This window comes from Polypterus senegalus, chromosome 1 (genome assembly GCF_016835505.1).
Source record: "Polypterus senegalus isolate Bchr_013 chromosome 1, ASM1683550v1, whole genome shotgun sequence".
Lineage (NCBI taxonomy): Eukaryota > Metazoa > Chordata > Cladistia > Polypteriformes > Polypteridae > Polypterus > Polypterus senegalus.
Genome location: NC_053154.1, coordinates 165,508,350 through 165,531,520, shown reverse-complemented (window position 1 = coordinate 165,531,520; position 23,171 = coordinate 165,508,350). Strand labels below are relative to the sequence as shown.

General features: G+C 37.1%; 1 protein-coding gene across 2 annotated transcripts; it reads right to left on the bottom strand.

Annotated features, from left to right (window-relative positions):
- Positions 1-6,972: 6,972 nt before the first annotated feature.
- LOC120534465 (tubulin alpha-8 chain-like) lies at positions 6,973-22,892 on the bottom strand. 2 transcript variants are annotated; one of them, XM_039762069.1, is made up of 6 exons: positions 22,854-22,892; positions 13,883-14,105; positions 10,331-10,479; positions 8,964-9,116; positions 7,594-8,121; positions 6,973-7,266 (listed from the first exon to the last, which is right to left on the bottom strand). In XM_039762069.1, the coding sequence occupies exons 2-6, from the start codon at positions 14,061-14,063 to the stop codon at positions 6,973-6,975; spliced, it is 1,305 nt and encodes a 434-aa protein (XP_039618003.1). In that variant the 5' UTR covers positions 14,064-14,105; positions 22,854-22,892. The 2 variants fall into 2 exon arrangements, with proteins under 2 accessions (XP_039618003.1, XP_039618000.1); XM_039762066.1 differs by lacking the exon at positions 22,854-22,892 and adding an exon at positions 17,005-17,041.
- Between the last annotated feature and the right edge of the window lie 279 nt (positions 22,893-23,171).

Genomic DNA, 23,171 nt, shown 5'->3' with positions numbered 1-23,171 from the left:
AAAGCAACCCGGAAGGCGAACCCCACGTGGTCCAGGCAGGGCTCTGACCCTCTTCCGGTCCCTCCTGGCGTCCCGGCCGGGTCATGGCCCCTGGCATCCCTGACACCAGATCAGAAAACAAACAATGTGGCATGATAATGGGCAGTCTGTGGTTTGTAACTCCAATGGCCCAGGTGGCTTCATTCGAGCTTTTTTGCAACCAAAGTTGACTTTGTGCTTAGAATTTGTTCTCTTATAACTATTCATGATGCTAAAATGTTAATGAGTCTATTTGAGTGTACTGTTAGCCAGTCTATTAACATTCTGTAAGGTTTCAGTCCTTTTTCAGTGTTTAGCTGAATTCATCCTTTTCTTGCAGAACATCCCATCATTAGAGTCTTAAAACATTAGAAAACGCCCCATATTTAATGGTTCTCAGGATGTTTGTACAATTTGTTTCACATTACTTGAAAGGTATCTCTTAAATAGATCATTAACAGGGTCAGTTGTTCTTTTACTGCAGTCCCTTATTGGGTATTGTGGAAGTTATTACCAGTAGTTCCTATTTTCCTTAGTTTACCAGATGTTGCATTGGATTCTACAGTTTTTCCTAGCTTACATTTCTTAATTATGATTCTAAAACAGAAATAGAGCAAGAAAAAGTCGGAGATGAAGATCTGTGTAAAAGCACAATGTAACCTCTTACCATTCCCATCAAGAAAACTCAAAAAGCAAAATAACAAAATCTGTATCCCTCTCTGAGTTGAAAAGGTCTTGCCTCCAGTCAGACATTTACTCTTACTTTCTTCCCATGCTGTTGTGTTTTCTGGTTGTGAAGTGGCCTTAGGCTCCATACTGAGGTTCATTTCCAGCAATGCACTGATATCTAGGGTTGGAGTCTATTGCATTACTGAACTTTTTAAGACTAGACCGATTCCTTGCTCCAGGACAACTTCCTAGTATATGGTTCAACTCCTAATATACAGTATTATGGGCTGCCACCTACACTGAATGATTGTTTAGAATATATTTAATTCTCAATTTAAAATGTGTCATGTGGGGCTGTTAAAGCACGCATCTGCCAAAGAAAACAGGATTCAATACTGAACTGTTCAATCTGCCTTGTCCTTTCCCTTATTGGTCTGCAGTAAGTGGGTGATAACAATTGTATGATGCTGGTAATCCTGAAGCTTTTTATATAGTATACTAGGGCGCTCTACCCCCTGCTCTCCCACGCTTGGGCTTGGTTTACTTGATATGCAATTTAAAGAGATTGTTATTTTCATGGGAATTGTTACATATGCAAATTGTTACATATGCATTATTTTCACTTTTACTTCAAAACTTACTAAACAATTAACTTTTCTTCAAGATCGCAGTGAATATCGTTTCTAATAATTAAAAAGACTTTCTTGAATGTTTGTCCATGCTCGTTCTTCTTCGCTTTGTCGTTGATGTGTAATCTAGAACGTATAAAACTATTGTCCTGATAAAATTTATAAGAGCTGAGAGTGCAGGAAGTGTGTCTGCCAAAAGCATTCACATGACTGAGGTTAGATGACTGTGGTTTTATTTGAAAATGGTTGTAAGAAGGGTGGGACTTGAAAGGGACGTTTTTGGAATCTTGTAATTCTCGCTGGCAACACAAATTAGACGATCTACAAGTCCCCGACTTAGTTTAAATCCAAACAATATATTCAATCTCTTTTCGCTATTCTGTTATTTCACTGAGTAATAATTTCCGTTTGTTTGCGCCAATGTGATCTTTCCTATCCTTTTTCTGAGACTTTTATACTGATCTGAGACTTTTATACTTAAGTCTTCAGTTGGAAGTTCTTTAGGATTTGTTCTCCTAACTAGTTACATCAATCAACTGTGGCACACAGCCCATAAAATGCAGTAGATGTTGCAGAACTGCCATTTGAATTGATAAACTCAAAGAATTACCCCTAAGTTGTCTTTAAATTAATTGGCCTTGAGAGAAGTAAAAATATAAGAAAGGAATAAACTCGTTGCTCACTCTTCATTCTCATTCCCTGGGTTTTCCTTCTGCTCCCCTTTGCTGTCTTGGCGCCTCTAATGATGCTCTTCTAGAACCCTCATGTGACAGGACAGGTAAAATAGACCAATTTAACAAATGCCAACAGAACAGGGGGCACTTTGTTGTGCTAAATAAGCCAGAAATAAAGTACTCAAAGAACCCTGGGTATATCACAAATAATTAATTTTTATTAAGCCAAATAAGCAAGCAATACATAGGGGACATTAAGAGAAAAATACAATTAAAAGGCAAATTCAAATTCCAGTTTCTGACAGTATGTGTTTTAAAATAATGTCGGCAACACCTTCTTCTCATGTCCCCTTCTCTCTCCCACCTTCTTCTCATGTCCCCTTCTCTCTCCTTAAAATAATCTGACCAGGCAGGCCCAATCAAGCCTTTGCCTCAACTCACCTTAGGGTTGCCTCTAGAACAAAATGGGAGTCTGTAATAGCTGCTGAAACTGTTGCGCCCCTTGGCCTACTTCCTGATAATCCTCCATTCAGTGCCACCTTAACAATCTTTTTACCAGGTATTACTTAAGCAAAAGGAGACTCTACATCAGAACTTTAGGTTTCAATAATAAAGAAAATAAATTATTGGGTGAAACACATTGTTTACAGACTGAATAGGAGCAAGGAATGGATAGAGACACTGAAAAATTCAAATACATAATTCTTAGTGACACAAAAATGTATAGAATTTAAAGATTTTTCAAGTAAACACACTTTTCAAGAGTGGCAGAAGAAAATCATGAGAACTTGAATACTAACAAGGCACACATTTTGCTGTTTAAATTTATCACCTCCTCAAATCCTTTACCTCTTGTTTTCTAACTTATAGTGGTCCCCATTTCAATGGGCAACTATGCATTTCTCTGTATAAACCTCAAGAGGTCATTTCCAATGCGGAGTTTGGATACAGAACAGATTCTTAGTACATTTGGTTTGCTTTTTATGCTGCTAGAATATATCAATTTCCATTCATATGGTTACCACTTTACATTAACCATTTAAAGAGCATTGATTTATTCTAAACTTACTTATTCCTTAATGAAATTTCACTGTTCCTCTCGTTCAATAGTAGACATTGCAATCACAATAATTCACAGTTGAGGATGGATCATCTTAAAATCAGAGACTGAATGTGTAGGGTGGATAAAAATTGATGGAAGGCTAGCTAGTTTTATGTAATCATTGTCTTAAAGATACAAGATGACATTATATAATTATAAAAAATTACATTTTGACACTCTTTATAACTTTACCTTGGTGCACAGTGAAAACCTCCAATAAAAAGCAATCCAGCACCAGATATCTTTAACCATGTGTAGTTTCCTGCGTGGAAGTTGACAGACATGGTCTTTCAGTTTAGATGGCAATTTACCTATACTGCCAAAGATGAAAACTTCAAGATTTGAAAAGAGGTAGGTTTGCATGATGCTTACTTTTCTTAATGTTTAAGTGAAGCAACATTAGATAAAATGCTCAAATTATTTCCTTACCTACTACGTGTTCTAATTCACATAAGAATTTACATAGGACCTACACTGGCCACATCATTTGAAGTGCACTCAGAAGCCTGTTGGAATTATGTATTACTTGTACATTTTTGTTTGTACAGCTTTGTCACTGTACATTAAATTAGGAATCTTAAAAATGTTTTTTACTTACCAGTAGCACTTTACAATCAACCTTTAATATGGCTTACATTGTTGAGTGTGCACTACATTTTTTGTTTCAGTTACCATAAACACGATTATGATGCATATAATATTGATTTCTGGTGTGAAATGTGAAGGCAGTGACTGAATATGTGAAGGACAATAATAGCAAAATAAGATAATGGAACTTCACTGATTGAATTGGAGGCAGTTTTGATACTGCATTGGTTGAACGGAACCCCATGTCTTTCTCAGAATGGACTCAGAGATACCAGTAATCAATGAAAAGGTGAGAAGAGCATTACGGGTATTTCCAGTATTCATTCCAAGGTACTTTCATAGAATGTATGACTTTATGAAGGAGTGGGTTGAAATATGATAGCACGTTGATGAGGAATATGCATTTTTTAATAGAAGATGATCTTGTGCTTCATTGATCACATTTATGTTATTTAAAGATTTACTATTGCAACTATTTAAAGCATCTTTTCTTTATTATTTCAATTTAATGTGCTAACTCAAGAGTTTCCAAGTTTAGTCCTGGACCCCTTTGTTGCTGCAGCCTTTCATGCCAACCAATGTCTTCTTTTAATTGGACTTTTCCATTAATTAAGGTACCTCCAGTTTCAATGTCTTTCAAGTTGTTGTTTTCTTGTTTTATATGCCATTATGTCTGTTTGTCAGAGATGAATTAATTCTTTTTTATCTTGGTTTAATACTGTATTTTGTTCTTTTTTATCATTAATTTTATGTAAAACATTATTTACTAATAAGCACACAAGTGGCCATCTCTGACTTTGAAGTAGCTTCTACCCTTTCGCTTTCCATGTCATTTAATTGTCAGTGTTTTGATACAATTAAGAGAAAGAAAATGATAACAGTTTTACTCCCATAAGTGGAAAAACCTACTGCACATTTCTGAATGAAAACTAAGACAAGGAAAAAAGGTCAGTTAATTAAACAATGAGATTAGTTTAAAGTAACGGTGTGCTTGACTGATTAGAAAAAAAAGAAGAACAAAAAACTTGCAGCCACAATGAGGGCCAGGACTGAAATTGTAATCCTTGTGCTAAGTTACAAGAGCTTTGTACTTTTTTTTGTGCAAAATTAAATTGTTTTATGTCTTCAAATGTTGGTATCATGTATATAAACAAAATTAGTAAGCTGAAAAGTTTTGGAAATCCTACTTCAGGTAATGTATCTCCATAATGTATAAAAGGAAGTTTTCTGTAATTTTGATTTACGTCCTTTTTTTGTTTTTTTTTACCTATATTATATATTCATTTTTTTCTCTTTTAAACTTTTTTTACCTGGATGTTTTAATAGGTCATAAAGTTAATTGTTAAATGTGGTTTGAAATAACAATACTTGTGACAGATTTGTACGGTTCTGGCAGGATGCCCACAAGAGAGGCCAGATGATTACATTTTTGATCAAGTGGTCTCCTCTCTTTTGAAAACTGAACTTAACCACATTTCCAAGCTCCCAACAAATGAAACAAGTGGGACATACTCTGGCAAAGCATAGAATCCGTGTCCCTCCACCCCCACAATAATGGAGATAGGGGCCCCTTCTTGAAAAAATGTAACATTCTCATATTTAGCATTTTCACACATTTAACATTTTTTGATGCTGTTGTTGACATAAAATGACTGAACTACATTCACACGGTAACTTAAGTGACTCGACCCTGATTTCCTTTGTCCTGATTTTTGTCCCGTCTTTTTTTTTTAACTACTGCTAAGATAAAGTTTTGCGACTGATCCAAATCTGTCTCTCTCTAAATGTACCCTACATGCACAAAACTAATCAGACAGACAGATGCAGACTTAAAGATGCTGGTTGCTGCTCTGCTTCACGTCATTTCAGTGCAGGACATGTAAGATTTAATCAGCTCAAGATGGCAAGGCAGCGAATCAAGAAACAAAAATGTCACAGCCTGTTTGAGCACATTTATCCATATTGGTGTCCTGAAACAAGTGGCCACAAGGACAGGAGGCAGGACTGGTGATAGCAATGTGAATGATTTGGATGCAAAACATGTTATGAGAGCAGGGAAATCCTTTCTGAAATGTTTGGATTCCATGATAGTTTTTGCTAATCATTCTTCTTTAGTTCTTTGTTACCAATGAGTGAAAAAGGAGAATTGAGCTGTAGTGTGAATGCAGCCTGTTTTTGGTTTCAAATATCAAATGTAAGTTTGTATGCAGCAGTTTATAAGAATGGTGCAGTTGCTAGGTGGCAATTATGAAAAGGAATAACAATTAGAAACAAAAATGACAATAATATCTGAACAGATTAAACAGACCAAATCAGAGCACTTCAGACTAGATGGTAACTATTAATCCTAACTGCAGAGAAAATACATAGAAAAAACTCTGAAGACAGTCAACCCAGCCTTGTACTAGAAGATCCTAAGAAATCCTTGACAATTTCCTTAATTTTTTTCCACAACAGTAACTAGAAAAATATTACATGGGTGATTGTATGCATTTCAAATTTGAAGTCAGAAACAATCAGAGTCAAAAGTAAACCTGCACTCTGGCTGGCCAATTTGTTGCAGTTCACAGGAAAACTACTATGGCATTCACATATAGCAATGACTTATCTTGGGCCTCCAATGTTATTATTTCACACTTGCCTCGATGCTCGATTCACCTGATGTACAGTACAACAATCTGCTCCCTTTATGACACTGTTACCATTTGCCAATTCCCTCTTCCACTGATGGTTTTAAGCATAAATATTACCTTTGGTAGTTTTGCAATGGCCTGTTCTGCCAGTTGCTTGATTCAAGCAGTGCTCATTTATGTTCTTTTTCTTATCACCTCATTGTCTACTAGCTTACCTATGCAGGTTTTCTCGATGTGTTATGATGCAACACACCAGGTTTTCACTGTTTCATTTAGGCTAAAAATGAATAAAATATTTTTTTCTCTTTCCAAAACTTAAAGCTATTTTTTTATGTGGCTGGCTTTGTGGAAGTCTGGTTAGAGGGCCCTTTGGGTCTGAAGGCTGACTCTGCTATGCCAGTGCATGTACAGGTTTTGCCTAGAGATATCAGGAAGGAGAAACGTGCTACTACACATTAAGGGCATTCATTGGTCATAGACAAAATACAGTATGTGCTTCTGGTCCTTCTAAAACATCTATTTTCAATGAACAAGTAACTTTCAGCCTTGATTTTTGGATGTAATTTCGTGAAACAGCAGACAACTATCAATACTGATTTCAGGTGTAATCTCAAGCAGCAACTTATTAATATAATTCTGAGATTTACCTTATCCTTGTTTTAATATTCTTTTTCCTCACATGTGCTGTGCACGGAGTCAATACCTGCCTCTTCATAATCCCTCTCCAGGGCTGCCAGGTCATCCCTGGCCTCTGAAAACTCACCTTCTTCCATGCCTTCCCCTACGTACCAGTGCACGAATGCTCGTTTTGCATACATCAGGTCAAACTTGTGGTCTAGTCGGGCCCAAGCCTCTGCAATTGCAGTAGTGTTGCTTAGCATGCAGACAGCACGCTGCACCTTGGCCTGGTCACTGCCAGGCACCACGGTAGGTGGCTGGTGATTGACGCCCACCTGGAAAGCAAAAAAAAAAAAAAACAACAAAAGTTTGAAAGATATTTTGTAGTATTCTGCTTTGTAGCTACCACCTTACAAAGACCACTTGGCCACAGCTTCATTTGTATTTGATCTAGTTAAGACAGTTCAGCTTATCTGAAGTTAATTATACACTGTAATTGGTTATATTCCATGTATCACTGATCATTAAACATAAATAAATTTCGAAGTTTAATCCACTGATATTTACTGTATTTCAGAATAACTGCAATCGTTTCTTTACAAATTAGGCCATCTACAATTTAGCTGTCCACATCAAATATTAATGGATTTCTCCAGGCTCACCTTGAATCCAGTGGGACACCAGTCTACAAACTGAATGGCCCTCTTGGTCTTGATTGCAGCAATAGCAGCATTCACATCCTTAGGCACTACATCACCACGGTACAGTAAGCAGCAGGCCATGTACTTGCCGTGACGAGGGTCACACTTTACCATCTGATTGGTTGGCTCAAAGCAGGAGCATGTGATTTCAGCTACTGAAGGCTGCTCATGATAAGCCTTTTCTGCAGATATAACTGGGGAATAAGACACTAAGGGAAAGTGGATACGGGGATATGGAACCAAGTTGGTTTGAAACTCTGTCAGATCCACATTCAAGGCACCGTCAAAACGTAAGGAAGCAGTAATAGAAGATACGATTTGGCCAATGAGCCGATTGAGATTGGTATAAGTGGGACGCTCAATGTCCAGGTTTCTCCTGCATATGTCATAAATAGCCTCATTATCAACCATAAAGGCGCAATCTGAGTGCTCCAAGGTGGAATGTGTGGTCAAAACTGTGTTGTAGGGCTCCACCACGGCTGTAGAGACCTGTTCAAATAGAATCTGCCATATTAAGGAGCATGTATACACAAACTTAATTCATAATATATTCTCTTTAAATATTTGAGAAAATCTTGCCTTGGGGCAGAACTTAATGAAAACAGGAGTGGAAAGTGAAATTAATTCATACTTACTAGGAAATGATGTGATTGATATTAAAGTGGAGGTCAGTTTTAATGGATTCCTTGGTGTTACACATAGTGATGATGCTAAAGTACCTTAAGCATTGTGTCAGACCCCCATTTTAGACAATGAGAAGTTATAATTGTGGATTCCAGGTTGCTTGTCATTTTGGACTATAAATGAATCGTCGCTTTTAGTTCTTGTAAAACTTAGTAAGTTGCGTTCATTGTGTTCTGGGACTTTGAAAAAAGAGTATAAAATTTGGTAGTTGTTGAAAGATTTCTTTAGAAAAATGTTTTAAAAATCAAATTTCACTTTATGTTTAGTATGAAATAATTAATGTAAAGTGGCATGCTGAAAGGAACAACAGGACACAATGAATGTTTGTGTCTATAACGTGTTGACGGCTCAACCTGTAGTTTTCAATATGGGCTTAGGGGTCTGACTTCTTTGAGGGACATCAATTATGAGGAGTGAAAGGGATGTTTGATTTAAAGAGAAAAAAGATGCACAAAGAACATGGACATAAAAAAGTACTTGTTCTGGTCAAGTTTCGTGTAAAACGGTGAAATAATTGCATCACTCTTGAGGCAAGTGTACTTCATGTCATGTCTTATACAAAGACAAATTATATACAACAGTCAAAAACTTCAGACTGAGAGGTATTAGCTTGGCTTAATGATATTTCATAGTTATATTGATCTTACCTGAGGAGCTGGGTAAATTGCAAACTCCAATTTGCTTTTCTTCCCATAGTCGATAGACAACCTCTCCATGAGCAGAGAGGCAAAACCAGAGCCTGTACCTCCCCCCAGACTGTGAAAGATCAAGAAACCCTGTAGCCCAGTGCACTGGTTAGCCTAGTGAAGACAGATTAGTCACTGAGAACTGGCACCATGGGGCATTTAGGATTTTACTGCTGTAAGTAACCCTTGCTAAACAATGGTTGCTAAATAGATTCATCTAAGGAACAGCTTTATTAAATTGCAGCAAGTACTTAAATGCTTCCGTGCATTTAAAAAACATATCAAACTGTAACATACCATTTTCTGAGCCCATTTAATCCTGAGTAGAGTCACAAGTGGCTTAAGCTTATTCAAGAAAGCAAACGATGCAGGACAAGAAAACTCGCATGGACAGGAGACACACATACACCCCAACACACACACACCACACACACTAGAGCCAACTTAGCGTCGGCAATTCACTTAACCTGTATGTCTTTGAACTATCGGAGGGAGCCAACAGAGACACAGGGTGAGCACTGTATATAATAGTACGTTAAAAACATTAAATGAATAAAATCTGTAACCTAATCTGTTTAATGTAAACAAAGTCTAATTTTAAAACTTAACAATTTTATATTGGGATTTTAATACCTTTGGTAGTCACCCTACATTAACAACGTAATAGTATATTAAAAATAAAATTCATAAAATCTGTCTAACCTAACTTGAATTTTATACCAGTTTTCTAACTTATTTTTTGAATAAAAAGTAATAAAATGTAACTTTTGCAGTCTTTCATATTTTACATCATCCATCCATTATCCAACCCGCTATATCCTAACACAGGGTTCACGGGGGTCTGCTGGAGCCAATCCCAGCCAACAGAGGGCACAAGGCAGGAAACAAACCCCAGGCAGGGCGTCCGCCCACCACATATTTTACATCAGTATATTTAAAATATGTATTTTTTCCAATAAGGGTTTCTTAAAATTTGTTGTGCTTATCATGCTGATCTTAGTAGGTTGTGCTTTTTAACTCTAAAATTTACATTATTTATAATTATCATTATCTTTAACAATCATTTATTCATTTATTGCCTAGTCCATTAATTTCAGCTGTTTTCCATCATGTAAGGTATATTAATTATGTATCATATTTTACAAAGCTTTGTCCATATGTCACCCAAACTAGGCTATTTACCAAGCTGTCAAATGAGTACAACATGATTTTTTAAAATATATGACGAATTAATATAAGCAAAAAGTAGAACAAAGCTTTCTTTTTGAATCACTATGATTTAATTAGCTATTCTCAAGAGTAGGAAAAATGTTTTCCTGTTGCCTCACCAGCTTTCGAATACGGTCAAGAACTGATTCGATGATATCCCTGCCAATGGTGTAGTGCCCACGGGCATAATTATTAGCAGCATCCTCCTTGCCCGTGATGAGTTGCTCTGGATGGAACAAACGTCGATACGTTCCTTTGCGTACCTCATCTGGAAACAACATAAACCATAAACCAATTCTAGACATGGTTTTCCAATTCACTAAAATCAGTCAGTGATACAGCTTTTTTTTTAGGAGTGTTGGAGCATTGGAGTTCACATACATGTTCTCTGCCCTCATATAAAATACCAAAAAAGGAATGAAGGCCCATGAAAAGTACCACTCTTTCAGTCAGGAACTTCACTGGACTGCCTAAAGATAGGCTTTACTCTAGGCAGCCCTGAATCTTAGACAACAGGCAGGTTGAACTCTTAAAAGTTCAAAAAATTACTTTAAATGTCCATGATATCCAAAAAACTGGCGAGAGAAAACCAAGGAAAAAAAACTCTGGTGAACAAAATAAAGTACTTGAATATTTTTAAGAATTTATTCAAGAGTGAAAGAGCAAAAATAGGTTTACCAGAAAGGCAAAAACCAAAAGTAAACAAATCCCAAAACAGAAAACTGAGACGATACCTTAATTCAAAACCATGGGCTAAAATATGAAGTGAGATCACTGCAACAAATAACTTATTATGACAAATTTACATTTCATATGTGTGAATTTCATACGCTTGAACTTCTTAAAATTGTACTTGCTTCCAAAAAGTGGGAGTACAATTCTCAATCATCAGCAAGCTATCACACTCCTTATGTGGGCAGGGTGCAGAGGTCAGAGGGGCGTGCACATACATGGACAGGGTTTGGATTTCACACCCGCCAATATAACGTTATCTGTGTTTGCACAGTTAGATGAGGGCAGCTTGGAGTTTGCCACCCCATCTCACCATGTTTGCTGTTGCAGGGAGATTTACTCAATTTGCTGAAGCACTTTTTCATTTTTGTCCCGAAACGCTCAGTTCAAAAAATGCTGTGTATGCTCCAAAATACTATGTTATAATTCATTTTATCACAGTAGAGTAGGTTCAAGTATATCTCATATACATGATTGTAAAACTACTACTTATTTCTTTTTTCTAGTATAAAACCACCATCAGCTTCCCCTCTTCACCCTTTACCTTCATCTGCATACATATTAGAGCCATTTGGGCATATGTCATCAGTTTTACCTGCAACCTCCATCTAATTTAAATCTCCCTCACTCCATCCTATCGACATTTTAACAGTAATTCTTTTTCCTATTATATTGTGATAAAATGTATAATAACTTTATATTTTGGAGCTTATGCAAGATTTTATGAACTGATAATTTCAGGAGGAAAACGAGGAAGTGCTTTGTGGTATAGCGGTCCACAGCTCACTGAGTAAAGGCCATTTTTAAATAAATAATCAACGCGCTCGCGGCTTAGCAAGGAGTCGTTGGGCCATAGCGAGCCGCGGGGCGATCCATAGGGTGTGGGCGTTTCTATGGCGTTATTTCAGTGCCACTATTCTGAGCGCACGTAAAAAAAGATTGCAAGTGCAAGTGTTGCATTTTGAAGAGAAATTTATTTTGAGCGTACAAAAGCTGAATTTGAGTGAACAAAATTCATTGCTGCGTGCAAAAAATGTATTTCAGTGTTTGCACTTATCCATATACACACACACACAATAGCACCCCCTCTCGCTCAGTTTTTTTCATTTAAGCTGCTTGCGCAATGTGTTGCTAGCTCACAACATTCTCTGCTGCGGCGCTCAACTCTCTGTACCATTATAAGTGTGCCACAAAACCAACCAATCACAGACTTGGTTTCAAAAATTCTGATTGGCTCTTACGGTGCTTTCGCTAGTATTGTGGCCCTAAACTCAATTAAACCCCAATTTTAAAATAAAATAATTAAAGATATTATCCGCAGGAGAGTTTGGGGGATTGAGAAAGGAAATGAGAAGGAAATGGAGGTTGGAAGCAGGAAGGAGAGGGGGATTAAGGAGAAAGAGCGCAAGCAGAATCGGTGTGCAGCAGGAAGGAGGCGAGCAAGCGCCGAAATACAGCTGAAGGCTGCCTGGGTGTTTGGCCAACACCTGGGAGAAGTGGTTGTGGTCACGCCCGCAGAAGTTTGTTGCAGGGCAGGAGTGACCGGAAAGGTGCTAAACTCTCCGCAGTCGGTAGCGGGAGTCGGGACTTGGGACGCAGTGTCCCGAATGTGAGAGCCTTGGCCATTATGGGATTCCCAAGTCACTGTCAGGTGGGAGCCGACCGGAGCCAAGGATCGGGAAGGCGACTGGCAGTAGCAGAGGCATAGAGAGGGTCAGCTGCAGAGTGAGCGTCTCCCTTGTTGCGTGGTCCTGATGGGTGAAGCAAGAGGGACGCTAGTTTTAAAAGAAGGCACCGGGTTTGTTCTTGTTGTTTCTAAAGACTGCTTCCTTAAACATTTTACCTCTTGTTTTAAAGGATTGTTTTTTCTATATTTTTAACCTCCACATGTTTTATTGGATTATTTATTTAATGACGACTTTGAATGAACTGCACTTTATTTATGTGAACACCTGTTTTGATGGACCGTTTTAAATAAAAGCACTGTTGCACTTTCAACCATCCCCTTGCTTAGATGTTTATTGCCTTCACTGACAAGCTCACTCGGTTACGTTATCGACGGTGTTGGGTTCAAGTACTTCCAAAAATCAGATGGGAGTGTGGAGCCAGAACCCACATCTCACAGGCAGATTGAGTAAATCCTCCTGCAGTGGCAAACAGGATGAGATGGGGTGACGAACTCTGGGCTGCCCACATCCATCTATGCAAACACAGATGACATCACATCATTGGGTCTGAAATCCCAACCTACTAGGTGAGTGACAGTTTGTTCACGCTTGAGTATTATACTAATAATTTTCAGATGCAAGTGTAATTTTAAGAGGCGCAAGCATAATTCACATGTGTGAAATGTAATTTGTTTTAAATTATTACAAGTTTATTTTTGGCAGCGTTCTCACTCCATACTGAAAAGCCACAAATTCAATCCAAAACTCAAAAGAGCACAATAATCCACAATCCAACAATGTCTAAGCTGCTGTGATAACAACAACATCATCTTAAATACTCACTAAGGGTGGATCCTCAGCTGCCTAATTTTGGGACCCAACCCACTGAGGTACTATCCACAACAAATAAGGTACACAGGAGAATGATAGATACAAAAAAATTACAAAATGAATAATGATATTACATAAATATAATGACAAAACAAAACCTAGAACTAAATTTGCAACATAATATGAAACATATTTAAATCATACTACTAAACAAAAAAGAAACAAACTTCAACTACAGTGACAACTTTTGCTAGAACTGGTTTGCTAGGTGGGTTGAATTATAACTAGAGATTAAATACTCCTGTCACTTTTTTGGTTATTTTATTACCGTTTTTTTTTAATGAAATGGGACTATTTTGAAAATTGCACTCAAGCTTGTTCTTTGCATGTCCAGTTTTGGCACTTTCCATTGCCAGATGCTTGGGTTGCAAGAGGACTCACCAATTACTGTGGGTTCCAAGTCCACAAAGATGGCTCTAGGATTAAGCTTTCCGGCTCCTGTCTCACAGAAGAAGGTGTCATAAGAGCTGTCCCCACCTACAGCAAGTTTCTCACTAGCCATTTGCCCATCTGGCTGGATGTCATGCTCCAGACAATACAGCTCCCAACAGGCATTGCCCATCTGTACTCCAGCTTGCCCAACATGGATAGAAATGCACTCGCGCTGGAAAAAGTCAACATGCTTCATTAGTTAATCCAGAATAGTGAGAACCAGAATAAAAACTTTGAAAGTCAAGCATTTGTAAATTTCTTGACCTGGACATTAACTAGCATCTTGTAACATGTCATATGGAAATCTTAATAGTTTTTAATGGTTTCCACTGTCCACTTCATGAAGAAACATTGTTTGGTTCAAGCAGTGTTAGAAATATCAAATGACAAGTTTCTTCTCAAATTATTTTACATTCATCCCAATAAGTGAGTTTGAGGCTAGTAATGTAAATAAATTGTACTTATATAATTTTAATTAATTTAGGTAAACTGCCTTCTCAAGGTTGCCTTTTTACTTATCCCATCTATAGACATGCAAGTTTAATCGATGACAAATCAAATAAGAGTTTTCCTTTCCATAATAACATCAGCTTTTTAAAAAGTGCATGAGGAAGAACTTGATAAGGACAATTTTCTATTCTTTGGAGTGTTAGCTTAACATCTGAAATGCATCAGGTACTTTAATTTTAAATATCTATAATGCAAAGTTCATTCACTCACTGACTCAACAATAAAAATGAATTTTCCTGTTTAGTTAAAAAGTTGAAATTTGTCAGAGTGGTAAAATGCATGCAATATTGTTAAGAACTGCAGTTGTCCCCATACAGGTCAGACCATGATGTGCCGCTATGCTCCAATTTGCAAACCAGAAACAGTGAACTAACTGCTGGTTCAGCATAGCAGCCCAATTCAAGCCCTTGGTGCAGCACAAGGCAAGAGTGATGGTGTGATGTGGCCAATTTAAACACTAGCACAGCTCACTAAAGGAGTCCCCTCATGGACAGAACATAGAGGAGGTGAACATGGTCCATAGTTCATGATTTTCTTTTTACCTGTTCTTATCTATACATTGCTTAAAATGTTCATTTCATTCCATGGGGCAAGCAAACCTGTAGCCTGTAAATGTCGATTCTGTACGTAATAAGGTAAAGGAAACCTAAATTCAGTGCATAGTGCTTTTGAGCTAGACTCTCCAAAACTCTCCAACAGTACAAGATTATAGATCAAAGCATGATATTGAAATCTGCCGAAGCGAACTCTTTTACAAGTTCTGCCACAGGTAAAATTGTATCTATATACTACATTTCCATTATTCTTACTAATTCCATTTTTGAATTCAAGAGAATACACTTTCTCCTAAATATGTGTTTTTCAATGACCATCAACAAAAGACAAGTCTCTAGTAAAAGCAAGAATTGATCTGTAGCAGGGATGTTTTACTCATTATACATCAAACGTAACCTTGAGTCCTGTCATTTTCAATAAGGTTAAAAACATTGCCTGACTCAACCTTTGTATGCAATGATGCAGTATAGTGTGTAAAGATTACCAGTTACATACCCTGGAGTTTACGCACAACTATGACATGTGATATAAGTGACCGATCATAGACAACTATGTATCATTAGACTGCTCTAAAATCTCTGCTAACCAATGGTAAGTAATGTGCCTTTCACTGTATGCGGCTTGACGTAGGTGGGATGTTAGATAAAATCAGATTGAATAGACAAAAATATCATCTTCTTCTCAAATCAAAATTGAATCAAAATCAAAATGAATTGTTGTGATGCTTTGGGGTATATGGGTGCAAATCTTATATTTTAATAATGAAACAGAGCAGGCAACATGACAACTTGTGATCTTTTTGAAAGAAGACACCTGTGTGTATATAAAAATGCCATTTTTTCTATTGATTGACTTATGGGCTTACTGCCACATATAGAAACAAGTTTGAAATATGGAGATGTGCCAGTGGGATGCCTATGGCGTAAATGGTTATATAGTGACCAGATTTTGACGGCAATTATCTTCTTTTTCCTTCCTTTTAATTTCCTTGTTCTTAAGGCTCAGACCCCTTAATTTTTTTTTATTAGCTGTATAAACAAAATGCATTATTATTTTTATTAATTTCCAGCCAAAAATTAATAAGATGCAAAGTGAATTATTATGACCAACTATCCAGTGTCCTTTGTATATTTAGTGAATATAAAGAATGGTGAAGGTCTCAGTAATGTTGATCTGCTCAGGTCTGCAAAACATTTTCAAGGTCCTCTTAGAAAAATGAAAAACTGTTTTGGAAATGTCTGCAGTGGTAGAATGAGGTCAGTAAGCCATGGAGTTAAATAAACGGGTTTAATAAACAACAAGAATTGGGTTTCTAATTAAGAAAGTGGTTTGAGTTTCACAGCTCATTTCTGTTTCGGTGCCATTTAAGAAAAAAAAACAAGCAATTCAGAAGACTGAATCTTAAGTAACAAGTTATTTAAAATGAGGTGAAAACTAGTTACTTAACAGCAAAAACTGAGCACTAATTAAGAAAAGGGATAGTATGAAAAATCTGCAGCCACAGTATTGCCCAGGACCAGCGCAGAAGCCCTCAGGTATACACAAACACACTCAAATTACTTACATAGTACTTCTGATACATCCAGTTAAACTTTAGGACTATAACTGAGATCCACAGTCTTCGGTCATGTCACACATCTACTATATTAAATAAAATTGAAGCTACTTCTCAATTTATAAAAGTAATACCAGTGCTAATTCACATCTTAAAACTGTCTACGTAGGTGTGAGTGCTTTTTCTGACAATATTCTAATGTTTAAATTCATACGAGTATAAACAGACCTGTTATACCATTACAGATTGCATTTTCCATTTCCACTTCCTAAAATGGGATCATCATTTATCACTACTACAAAAGCAAAAATGTTCCAATGAGTGAAAAAGGATTCTGAGCAAATTTACTTTCATTGAATCAGCAAAATACCATTTGTTTGTTAAAGAGACATTTTATGATTTTTGTAAGATATTAAAATACACAAAAACGTATGTTCTTAAATATACTTACCATATTTAGAGGCAATATGCTGAAATCACAAAGTCTAAGTTGAGCTCAGCAACTTGCTGCACCTCAAGGTTTACAGCTTAGAATTTGCTTTCACTGGAGCTGTTGGGAAACAGCAAGCGCATGTTTTAAATGTGATTTTAGCAAATGGAACCTTTTGTTTAAATATACCCTTTCTAAAATATACTTGTGGAGTAGATTTGAGAACACATAACATAATTCAAAATTTTTAAAATGTTAATACACTACATATTGTTTAAATGTTATTATACTGAAATCCATTGCCCTTTGAAATACCTTTAAAAATATTTCATTATATGTGACTGGACAAATCACACTGGGGGCAGAAATTTTAACAATTCAAGGTATAAATTCTGAAGTGATAAAGAGTAAAATGCTTACATTGACTCACTTTCCAACCTGTGCTTCTCTCCTCTTACTCATACAAAGAGTGTGACAAGCTCACTGCTGATGGTGAATTATCTAGAGTTTGTAGGACTGCTCCATTTTACTATAAGGGGAAGCATTAATATATGTATGTGGCAAGAACTCCGTAGAATAAGAGAAAAAGAAGAAACTTCTTTACCTTCTGGTCCCCTCTCAGTTCATTGACATGGTTTGTTCCAGAAGCTGATCAAGGAAGCAGATGTTGTCTTTGGGACTTTCAGCATCTACCAAGGAGTTAGATATCTTCCAAAACCATGACTTACGCTGCACCGGTGGGCAGATTCAGTCCTGGAGGGCCGCAGTGGTTGCAGGTTTTTGTTCCAACCCAGTTGCTTAATTTAAAACCAATACTTGTCAATTATTTAATTTCATGCCCTGTTAGTGTCTTAACTCTGCTATGTCAAGTAATTCTCATATCCTAGATTTTTTTTTCCTTTCTAAGTATATCATCCAAATGATTTGAAGTCTAAAACTGACAAGTTATTCTCAGTGCTTCACTTTCCTCCCAAGTATTTAATTAAACCCAATAGGGCATGATGAATACACACAGGTGTAAATGGAAACAAGCTAAATGGAGACATGCTGATTTATTTTGTCATTTGCATCTTATTGCTAATAAGCAGCAATTAAAAACCAAGAATACAACTGTTTACAACTAAAATATGCACTAAGGGTTCAAAATCTTAATGAGCGAGACAACTAAAGTGAAGCAGAAGTGTTACTTGAGCAATAAGCGCTTTTTATTAAGCAATTGGGTTGGAGCAAAAACCTGCAGCCACTGCGGCCCTCCAGGACTGAATCTGCCCACCCCTGACGTACAGTCTACTTACATTCATTGTTTGAAAGAGTAAAGCTGTCTTTTATCCGTGACTTTGAATTTATAATATCTTGATCACTGGATCAGCCTGTATTGTAATTCTGCTTACTTGTATTAAGTAAATGGTTCCCAGCACTAGTGTCCTAACATATGCCATCATTTATTAAAGAAGACACCACATTATTTTTAATTCTGAATATAATGAAAAGCTTGTTCTTGCATAAGATGACAGATTAATTCTGGATATTATAATAATAAAAATGTGCTATTTCAAAGTAGGACAAGAATGAAGGAAAATAAATGGTTGGACATATCACCAATAAATACAGAAACCGCCCATAGAATTTAAGAAAACATACCAACCAATTATTCCTGAAGATACCCATGCAGGCATTAGCTTAACCTGCATAAACCGAGTGACAAAATGTAAAATCCATGTGGAAGGCACCTTAATTTGGTCCAATGGCAGCAATGACCTCAGAGCTGCCTAACATAAAAGCAAGAAGGTGAGAAGAAATAATAAAGTAACAAGATTGCTAGCACAATTAAAGATAATACTAGTTTGTTCTGGGCTAGAAAGTTATTATTCAGAACTTGAGAGCTCAAATTAGGCTCTCGACTGCACCTCACATCTGTGCATTCATATGCTTAGGTGCTGTTAACTTAAAATTTCTGACATTAGACATCACCAATTATCTATTTGTTGAATCACGCAGGGGATTAGTGTGTAAAGGCAAGCTTTTAACATTCTTACTTTTCAGAACTTTGGGCCTTTTGGTAAAGCCACTACCTTGCTTTACTGTTATTCCGGACTTTGACTTAATTATTTTCAAGTATGATTATTTTGCTCAGTCTCCAAATTGTTACATGCTTGTTTATTGGAGTTTCTTTATGTTTTTTAACCATTCTTCATGCTTCTTGCTGTTTTCATGTTTTTCTGTGATTTCTGGTTCATCTATATTCCAAACAGAATTATCAGATATAGTTTAAACATGGGCCACAACTTGTCTTTATAACCCCCTGCCCACCAGCACCACAACAAAATGCTTACATTCACAGCTGATGCCTTAGTCCAAGATGACTTACAACCTATGAGATTCAATTGGTTACGTTTCTTTTCTTTTTTCATTTGGAGCACAAGCAGGTGAAATGACTTACTTCTAGTTATGCCATGTCAGTAGCTGGATTTTGAACCCACATCCTCAGGGTTTGAGGCCCAAAGTCTTAACCACTACACTACAGGTACTCTGGGTAATAATCCCACAAAGTGATGGTATAGTAAGAGCTGACATTTTAAAGAAATCTCTTACTGTAGTGGTTGATCAATATTATTTTTCATACCAAAGGTTTCAAACTGCCAGTGTAAACCAAGAAATAAAATCATGGTGTAGCATAGAAACCCAAATCCTGGCTTTGCAAACTGCTGACAGACACTCTTATTTCCAGCTAAAATATCTCAGTTTGCTTGACTGCAGCCTTATCTGATAAGATGATTGATACCAGACTATGTAACAGCCAGCGACATTTCTCTTGAAGGTATAAACTGGACACTCAGCTTCTGAACAAAAGGACTGTAAATCAAGGATGGTAAATATTAATAAACAGACCTTTACACACCAATGGTTAACCAAGAGTGTGGGCTTATGTTCACCCTAGAAGCCATTGATAAGACCTCGATTCCTCTTTATAAAAACACTTGTAACACCCTAACTAACTGCTCTTCGCTCAACACACTATTGCTTAACCTGGCCATAATTTGGCTTCCATAGCCAATACACAAAACTGTGTGGCCGCAACAAATGGTTGAAGCAATTCCATTAATCCAGATGGCAATTGTGCTGGATTGAAAGGGTGAAATACTCATACATTAGATGGTCAGCTCAAGTTGGACGGTTGGGAGACAAAATCAGAGAGGCAAGATTGTGTTGGTTTGGATATGTGCAGAGGTGAGATGCTGAATATAATGGGAGAAAGAAGCTAAGGATAGAGCTGCCAGGGAAGAGAAATGAGGAAAGGCTAAGAGAAGGTTTATGGATGTGGTGAGAGAGGACATGCAGGTGATGGGTGTAACAGAACAAAATACAGAGGACAGATGATCCACTGTGGTGACCCCTAATGGGAGCAGCCAAAAGAAAATGAAGATTGGAGTTTGGATGAGGTTGCCTTTAGTCAAAGCTTGCTGAGGGACAGCAAGGAACCCATTAAGTGAGAAAGACCACATAAATCATGCAATTGCCTTGATCACCAGTCTAGTAGGTAAAACTTTGTTAGCATTCAAGGAAACGTTGTGTAAAACCCTCAAAGAGAAACTGTATTACTGCCCAAAACCAGAAGTGGGTGGTCAAAGGTGAAGAAGGAGAGCTCCTGAACAAAGAAAGAAAGAGCACTGAGAAACCTTCCATGGGTCTGGAGATTGCTCACTGGGAACAAAGCATCTCTCACCTCAAACCATAAGTACAAATTACTTTGATTCTTGGAAAAAATGAGAAGTCAAGCAAAATAACACCTTTTATTGGCTAATTAACATTATTAAATTATGCAAGCTTTTGAGGCAACTCAGGCCCCTTCTTCAGGCAATAAAAGGTGTCATTTTGATGCTTGGAATAATTTGTTGGTAATTTAATAGATAGGACAAAGTCAGCTAATGTATTATGGCACTGGATTAAATGTAACTGAAAGATAATAACTTTGTGAAGGAAAAGTTCTGGGACTGTGTTATAAGTTTCTTCTCAAACCCATTCAGAAAGTGCAGCAGCATTTCATACACACACACACACTCACACACATACAAAGCTCTGTGTGGGAGGGGTTGGTGATAAGCCAGAGCAGAGGCTAGCTGATGTGAGCAAATGAACGAGAGTCAATGACAATATTAGTCTCATAACAAAGCCAGCCAACATATCAATCTTGAACACATGCATTGAAAAATCTGAATTAATTCATAAGTTATGTGCCTTTTGCCAAAAGAGAGGAAAATCCTTTCATTATAATGCAAGATATTATATTGCAAAGTTACATGCCTTTTTCTATAGGACAGAAACATCTATCTATCTATCTATCTATCTATCTATCTATCTATCTATCTATCTATCTATCTATCTATCTATCTATCTATCTTTGCATATACCCATCTTCTATTACCCTGATTAGATAAATAAATGGTATTATTTTGTTTATCATACCAAGCATGTCTGGGTTTTTAAGAAAATAATTCTCTGGCCCATTTTTCGAACCACAACAGAGAAAGTGGAAGTGTTTATGTAGACATTTGCCAATTTATGAAACTTGTACAGATCTCTTCATACTTCTGGAGTCCCAGTCAGAAGGTGAAACAAGATCCTACACCCCATTACCTACATGAATTTGTCATCCCCGGGGTGGACAAGTGAAATCACACTCATCTCCCTCCATGGGTGCAAACAGGAGAGATCAGAAGGTTTTGCCATTACACACTCATGATGGAATTTAAGCTCACAGCTACCCTAGTGAACCTTTTGAATTCTCCAGTAGTAGATGGATCAGTTTTTTGAAGAAATGATAAATCTCATCTAAACAGAAGAAGTGAAGGAAAAAAGACAGAGTGGATGTAGCCAAGAAAAAATTGATAGGAGAGGAGCTAATGTTTAGACCTATATTAGTATGCAAACAACTGCCTTTGAACATGATCAGGCATCACAGCCCATGGAATATATTTTACAGATTTGATTTCTTTGTAAAATAGTGTATATTTTATACGGTATAAGTTTGAGAATGTTCAAAATATGGATGATAAAGATGCAAAATATCAGGTGTTACTAAGTAATATACAGGGTAGCAGTAACTGGGCTCAAATTCAGACTGATAGATTATATAGCAACCTGTTTTGTGCTAAAGGAAAACATGTTAGGCATACTGGTAAAGATGGTTGCTGTGTAATCCAGAGGGTCCATGTTAAACATGCTGAAGTTGTTGTTTATAGTGCTGGCTCTTGTATTTGATTCAATAAAAAGAAGAAAGTCCTAGGCTTGAGTCCTGCAGCTGCTTCCATCTCATGGAGGACATGTATGTGAGAGGTCAAGGGTTAAGTGAAACAGAAGGAGCTGAGACAGAGGGCCTGTTGCTATGTAAGCCTTGTAGGTAGAATCCTGATTGGCCATTTGGCTGATGGAGTTCTCCTTTAGCACAGTGACTGCAAAAGCTGCTCTATAATCTAGACGTCTGAATTTGAGCCATATTGTTGCTGCCATCACACGGAGCATTAATGGCCAAGAGGGGACTGTCGCCCTGAGCAAATTCCTGAACAGGATTACTGATAAACTTTGCATCTATTTTTTTTTTATTTCCAGCAATTTATTATAGCACTGTGAAATCACTTAGAGGATAATAAGATGAACTTTCTATGTAGTCTCTACCAGCTTCAGCAGCCTTTTGCCAGCAAGAAATTAGCATTTAACCGCTTCTTATGCCAGTCTGAGTCTTATACTTTCAGCCACTTCTTCAGTAACCATGCTATCATTCACAAACCTTTACCCACAATTAACACATTGGCACATTATCTTCCTATGAATTTATGCTACTAATTCCTTCTCTGCCACAGGAAAATATCAACTTGTTAAAAATGCACATTTCTACAAAATGCCATTTTGAGTATCAGCTGTACTGACATTATGAAACAGGTTGTTCCATCTGTAGAGTACTATTATAAGTATTTTTCTGCATGGGGTTTTGAAATGTGGGGAATCCATTTTTGATGTAACTTTCACATTTTGCTTTGGATTTTTGAAACTGATTTTCTTTAACGCCTTAGTTTTCTTTATTTACACAATACTGTTTGCAGGTCATGTTGCCTCAATGATGTAACAGGAGTCTGCAATACCTTTAATGAATAAAACAACTTCAAGAGATTCTGCAGCGTCAGTAAGGTTAA